The sequence below is a fragment of the Colletes gigas genome, unplaced genomic scaffold (genome assembly GCF_013123115.1).
Source record: "Colletes gigas isolate AHSC1104 unplaced genomic scaffold, ASM1312311v1 Colletes_gigas_Sc00023, whole genome shotgun sequence".
Lineage (NCBI taxonomy): Eukaryota > Metazoa > Arthropoda > Insecta > Hymenoptera > Colletidae > Colletes > Colletes gigas.
The window spans coordinates 493,790-501,153 of NW_025106652.1; the positions used below are offsets into that span (position 1 = coordinate 493,790).

Consider the following 7,364-nt stretch of genomic DNA (forward strand, 5'->3'; position numbering starts at 1 on the left):
TGATCGGTTCAGGCTAGTCCTTAAACGCTGTGAAAACTAGAATTCGATAAACGGGACCGAATGGAATGGAACTTAATGAACTTTCGAGTGACTTTTTAAATTTATCAAACTAATCGAGTCGTGAAGTTATCGTAGAAGCCAATCGGGACTGGAAATTTTATGGACAATGGAGAATCGCCTGAGTGGTCTGGAGACCAGCCAGGAAGTTCAAGGATTATGTGTTTTAGGCTACAAGTTTTATCAGCGGATAGATAAACTGCACTCGAACTGATTCGAACTGCAAGTTTCATCGAACGATATTCAAGTATTTAGGCTAAGGCTAAGTAAAATTGCATTTAAAGATCAGAGGATACGCGTGCTTCGACTGTACGTGAATTTTTTAGTTTCCAACTTCGTATATAGAAGTATATCTTTCTTCTTGGGGTCACTTTAAAGGTTGAATCCTCCATTTTCGCACCCCTAAGTTGAATTTCCTCACAGATTCTTTCGCGGTGGGGAACGAGTGTGAAGATGAGGTTTAGTTCACAAAATAGTTTAAGAGATTCGTCAATTAAACCTACTACTTCTGAAACGTCGATGTACTATTTATTTACCATTTTATTTCACTTTATTTTCTGGTTTCGATCGAAACACATAATCAGCTACTAAGTTATTTCTTAAAATTAAGTACGGAAGAATGGCTTTTTCTTAATAAGTACTCTTCGATCCTTTTTGTAAGATCTTCGTAAGAATTTGTAAGATGCTTCGATGAAAAAAACAGACGAATTGTATATATAAAGCAACAGTTTGCGAATAATATGTTGTTAAACGAGATGTTTTAAAATTTCATCGAGAGCGAATCGAAGGAAGCGTGTGCATAGCTTTAACTGGGTGCTACTGCTGTTTATATGCTTTTAAAAGTCTCTGTAATTCGTGTTTACGGATCGGGCTTAGTTCGACGTGGCGAGAAACGATTCTCCACGAAAACCTAGATCGATAATATACGACATACTTTTTCCATGTTACTCTTCCTTTTGAAGGAAATCGAGTTTTGAAAGTGGACCGCGCGTCTCGATCCTCGATTTTCCTCGAAACGAAGAGCGAAGAAATTGTACTATACATTTTTGTATTCAATTTGCCATGCAGAATCGCAGGCGATAGATCGTTCCGCGTTTTCTATGCGAGAAAAGCTTTCGAAATGAACTTCCAAACGATTTATTCCGTCGGAATCCAAGTTCTGCTGACTCTATTGACTGAGAAATTAGTTTGACTCAAAGCATAGTACTCGCTGGGCCTTGGATTCGCGATATTAAACGCTGTGTCGCCTATTTGTCAACCGTGTTAAAAGCGCAGAGTAATTAGTCGTAAGGCTAGCCAATTAGCGGACGCATCGTTGCTTAAATGATTTTGTAGTCGTGCATTTTTTAAACATGTAAATAAATAATCGTGACATCGAGATGTGCGATCGAATCCTTGACGATTCCCCATTTTTAAGACAAATTTCTTTCATCCACCATATAGTTGAACGTGTAAAAAAAATACTCTTATTCTAAAATAATTATAAATCTGAAAGTATCTCGGCGAAGAAATTGTTAAATAAGTCGTACTCGCAAAAAAGTTTTATTGTGACAGTGAACGGTACAAAAATGTGTTACAAGGTACAAATGCTTTCGAAAAGGAACATTGATCATTTTCCTCCTAAAAAATTATTCCTTTTTCTCCTATTAAATTTCAGTCGAAACAGTTTCTAATATACGCTCAAGTAGTCAATAGAATTTTATCGATATTATAGCCGACAGAAAGACAGTAGAAAAAGTAAAAATCCATTGAAAGGACGGATTCGAGAATTTGATCATTGTTCACCCTTTTTGCCATTGTTTAAACAAATATCCGAACGTTATAGAAGCCATGTTTTCTAGCTACTATTTATTTCAGGATAACTCGTATGCCTGATTTCATTTTTCTTTCAATTTTAACGTTTCCTTCTCGTTACTAAGAAGTTATTTTGACAAAGGCATTTCATATTCTGATAATTTAATAATAGAATAAAAATTGTTTCTTTCAGTCTATACTTCCATGGTAGAACTCGGTCCTAAGTGATTTAATTTGACATTTATGAACAGAGTATTCGTCGTATCTATCGTGTAATGAAAGTAACATCTACCGAGGACAAAATTAATATGAAATTGTACAAACGAACACTTATCGATCATTGTATCTCAGTCCTACGAATTGCAGGCAAATAAATAATATTCTACGTCACAAAGACTATCACAGACGCGTTTTAAAAAATATTATACATGGAAAGTAATATTGACGATCTTTCGTCCCTAAAAGAATAGTTGTGTAAATATTTCAATTCGAAAGTATAATCGAGGGAAACTAACATTTTATTATTCTTTTAAATTTGAAACAATAATTATATTCGTGACAATATTACTTTCCTGTTATTGCTAAACAAGAGTATCACTTACAATTTAACCAATTCCTTATATTTAATCGAACGAATCGATGCGTGTGTAATATGGACAAATAAATGTCTTGTAAAATGCAAGAAAGTAATTGTTTGTCTTGGCAGAAGTGTACAACGTTATGCTAGAAATACAGAAAAAGTAGAAGAAAAATTTGTTCCGTAATAAAAAAATGTTTCCATGTGTTTTTATAAGAGATTAAGTGATTTTATAAACTCATCTCGAGAAAGATCGTCGTTCCATTGAGCCATTAAATATTGTCTGCTTTAGCGATAGTGGACCTTCTTTATAAAAAAAAGGATTTAAAGAAACCACAATTGGACACTTTAACTATTTATCGTCGATTTTCTCCGTTCGAATGCTATTCGATATTTCACGGAACTCTTCGTTAAATAGTATTAAAATAAATGCCCAATTTTTATTACAAAAGGGGTACCATTCTTCTCTACAAAATATGATAGGAAATATCGTTTCTCAGCCTTTCGTTTTCAATTAGTTCTCTCCTTTTACCGAATTATCAAAATTCATCGTGGAAACTTCTTTCGGTGTCCACCATTTTGCTGCCCAGAAATAAGTCCATTTTGTTCAGAATCTCCGAAAGATTCAGCTTCCCATCGAGATTCGTGTCCGACAGATTAATTAGGTGTCGAGCTTCCTGAATGGCGTGCCTTGGATTGATTGGATCTATATACATCTGAAAAGACACATTTTAATTCGAATAAAAATCATTCCAGACGAACCATTTTATAAATCTTGTTGAGAAGTTTATCAACTACTTCGTAGAAGATTGTCGATTATTGCGAGTTGCCGATTATCAGTGATAATAACCGCGTTTATACGTGTATCTATGTATTTAAAAGCGTGAAAAATAGCTTCTGCAAATATTTGTATTCGAATATAAGAGGGTACGATCGCGTTTACCGATGTTTGTATCCGATCGTATCATTGCAATTCCGATAATTGACGTCTATCGTATTACTATTACACTTTCTTCTTACAGAAAGTTCTCTTCGATCCGCCTTCCCGTTTTTGTCCTGGTCTATAAGATGTCGAAACTCCTGTCGCCTTTCCTCGCTTCCGCTCGCAGCCTCGTGTTTATCCTCCCTCAAATCCAAACCCATTCCTTCGAAGGGAAAACTCGAAAATTCGTCTTCCGTCAGTTGCTCGTCTCCGTCACGATCTGAAAATATTTTTTGTTTTTGATTTATAATAAATTTGTTTGACGATCTATAGACATGTTCTTTAACACCCTGTTGTAGGAGTTATGGCCGTTTGAAAATTGAAACATCTTTATCGTGTTTTTCTCAGTTTACGGGGTTAAAGAGCAACTTTCCCAACATTCTTTCAATTTCTAAATATCCTCCACTAAAATACGCATTGTTTGCATTTTGGAACACTAAAATCCTCCGATCTGTTCAAAAGTTGTGATGTTTTAAAGAAATACATGAAATTTCAGGGAAACATAGCCCCACATCATATATTCGGAAAAGAATTTTTTTCTCGAAAGTGGGTAGGAATTCGGAGGTATGTCTATTCACCAAAAATGATTTTAATTGACCCCCGGAACTAAAAATAATTTTTTGAAATTTTTTTTCGCCGTTTAGGCACCTGTCGATTTTTCTTAAAAATTCGTTTTTGATTTTTGATAAATTTGTTTGGTGCCCTATAGAAAAGTTGTGTAATACTTTTTTGTAGGTATCCGTGAGCTCTACTTCAAAAAAAGTTTCATTTAAATATATTCACTTTTGTAGAAGTTATGGCCGTTTGAACAACTTTTATCGAGTTTTTCTCATTTTACGGGGTCAAGGAACAACTTTTTCAATATTGTTAGATCTTTTACATATTCTTCACTAAAATACGCGTTATTTGCCATTTGAAATCCTTCTTCCGTTTAGGGGTTATGATGTTTCAAAGTTACGCATGAAATTTCGAAGAAACATTTCTGATCTGAAATTATATTTTCTGTAAGGAATTTTTTACTTGAAAATGGTTGGGATTTCGAGGGTATGTCTGTTGACCAAAAATGATTGTAATTGACCCCTGCAACCAAAAATAATTTTTTAGAGTGATTTGCACCTTTCCAATTTCGTTAAAAAATTCCCGTCGATTTTTCTTAAAATTTCGTTTTTGATTTTTAATAAATTTGTTGGACGCCGTATGGAAATGTTGTTTTATACTTTTTTGTAAGTAACCATGAGCTCTACTTCACAAATACATTTCAAGGAAATAATGATTCTCCACTACCGGGAGCAGCTCCACAGTATTCTCGTAGCCTCACCAAATTTTTCGAACAGGTCCTCCACCATTTGCAAAAGAGCTCTGTGACTGCACTCGGGATGCGTGAATGCCAGGAACTCGTCCAGAGCCAGCCTCTCCGGGTCGTTTCTGGCGGCCCCTGACCATCTTGCTCTGTCCCTCATGATGCTCTCTTTCATAGTTCGCGACATGTCGCTGTGCTTCTTATCGTGCGAATTGACATAGCTCTCGGGAAACCCGTGGGATCGTAGAAAGTACGCGTGATACTCCTCCCACGACACCTCGCCTGGAACCATTAAACAATTTTTAAATACAGTTCGAACATGGTAATAAATACGTTTCAGCGATGAAAGTAAGGTCATAGGAATAACTAATTCAGTTAATAAACTCTGTAAGAAGTCCTTAGTCATTGTAAGTTCCTTAAAATTTGATTTTCTCAGGGTTTCAAGCATCCCTAGAAAAATCGTCCCAGTTAATAATTTACAAGTATCGTTTCAAATGAATCAGATGCTCACCATTTTGTGGATTTTTATCGATCGCCCTAAATAGGACGACGTTCTCGTACATAGCGCGACTGAGGTGTTGAGTGATCTTGAGGTAGATCCATTTGGCCAGTTCCTGGATGTCCAACAGCTGATCCTTGTCAGCGTCAGCCCTTTGAAATATGTCCTCGAGCAGTGTTCTCGGGCTCTCGCGATTCTCCGCTTCCTCCGTCTCCTTTATGCTCTGCTCGTCCCTGAGATCGATGCCCATGCCCCTGTAACGCTCTAGATCCTTTTTGTCGACCGTCACCGCTTCCAACTCGACGAACAGATTCTCGATCATGACGCCCTCGCTGTCCTTTTCGGTCGATGCCGCGGTTAGGCTCTTCAGAGGCACATTCTTGCGGTACTTGACGAACAGGAGGGAAAAGTAAATAACCAGGGGCACCAGGACGGTCCAACGGAGGTACCGGAAGCACCGCAGATTGGTCGTGCAGACTATCTTGGGGAACTGTGAACCGGAAATTGCCGGGCGTTTCAATAGAGATTTCTCTGCGACAAAGAAGCTCACATTATCCTTCGAAACTCTTTTTTCTTCGAGTTCCGCAGAAATTTAAATAGAAATTTATTTTCACTTTTAATGGGGGGAATTTCTGTTGAAAATATTACTTTGATCTCTTCCTCGTTTCCACCTCTGAGTGTTTTACGTACAATTAAATAATAATAAATACCATACGTCTACGGAGGGAATAACATTAGACACTTCGATCCATTAAATTTCCATTTTAAATATACTCACAAAGTATGAGAAATGCATATCGGTCACGATCCGTAGAACAAATAGATCCTCAGGGTTAATCTAGGGCCCAGCCATCGGTGTGTCCCCAAAAATCGGAGCTTCCTGATTCAGCAATTACTTCGTGGATGCTTCAACGATCCGAACAGCCTCATAAGACACATTTTTAACAGTTCCATCGTCGTCACTGGACACTAGATCACCACTGTCAATCGCAAATCCCATCGACGAGCGTTTCCTTCGCCGATGACACTACCTGTCCGTCGACTGTCATGTTTTGACAGCTAGGAACACGAAGGGAGAACGCGTTTTTGTAGCCGGGGGGAAGTCGCAGAGGGTTCTGCTCGGTTGTGAATAGACGAATCATCGACCGTGACTATGGTAAATGATGCTCAAAAACGGGAGGAATCACTGTGACACTGTCTATTGACACTCTTATCTCTTATGGCTCTGTTCCTCGATAGAAAATAGACGAGCACGAAGGAGAAACTCTGTTCGCACGCTGTCTGGCGAAACGTTAACGGCGTATTGATCCACTTTCACTGTCGTCCCCTTTCTCTCGATCGCCATCTCTGTCTTGATCACTATACGCCATTACCCTCCTCGTCCTCCTCCAACATCTACTTCCGTCCTTTTTCTTGTCAGATACGCCACTGTACGGCTTCCTTTTTACTAAAAGGTAATTTGCAATTTTTTTTGCCACCTCCTAGATTGTGGATATACATTATGTAAAATAAGTACCCGGAATTTGTAAATAAAACTCAGATTGCTTACTTAATCATCTAAATTTATTTTGTCGCCTTCAAAGTAGGCCCCATCAGAAGCAATGCACGTACAGTGGTCCGCTGACTTGAAGTCCCGCGAGACGGCACAGGGGCAAGGGGAGTCGGACCGCCCATTTATCTGTCTCGCTCCCTTGCTCTCAGGCAGTCCACATGTGTGTGTAACTGCCGCGACGAATAGCGAGCTAGAGACCAATGTGTGCGTGGGAATACGTGTGCCCCTTCTACTTCTCCCGCATTCCTTCCGCGGGACTTCAAGTGAGCGGAGCACAGTACACCAACGCTTCTCCCAGTGTTCAAAACACTTTTTAAACGCTGAAGAAGGTAGCGCCTTCAGCTCTTTCTGCGAATTTTCTTTTATGGCCTCTATCAGACTCAAAACGCCTTCCCCGAAGGGGTAATTTGAGTTTCGGAAATAAGAAAAAGTCACAGGGGGGCATATCTAGTGAATACGGTGCTTGTTCGATCACATTTATTGAGTTCTTGGCCAAAAATTCGCGTACCAAGATCGATGTGTGCAACGGAGCATTATCGTGGTGCAGGATCCAAGAATTGTTTTTCCACACATCTGGCCGTTTCCGACGAATATTTTCACACA

The 7,364-nt window shown here is 38.6% G+C and overlaps 1 protein-coding gene across 1 annotated transcript; it reads right to left on the reverse strand.

Annotated features, from left to right (window-relative positions):
• Window positions 1-11: 11 nt before the first annotated feature.
• On the reverse strand, window positions 12-6,521 carry LOC122401283 (45 kDa calcium-binding protein). Its single transcript, XM_043403336.1, has 5 exons — window positions 5,988-6,521; window positions 5,222-5,699; window positions 4,729-4,992; window positions 3,449-3,630; window positions 12-3,144 (listed from the first exon to the last, which is right to left on the reverse strand). Exons 1-5 carry the CDS (start codon window positions 6,003-6,005, stop codon window positions 2,968-2,970), a joined length of 1,119 nt encoding a protein of 372 aa, XP_043259271.1. The 5' UTR covers window positions 6,006-6,521; the 3' UTR covers window positions 12-2,967.
• Between the last annotated feature and the right edge of the window lie 843 nt (window positions 6,522-7,364).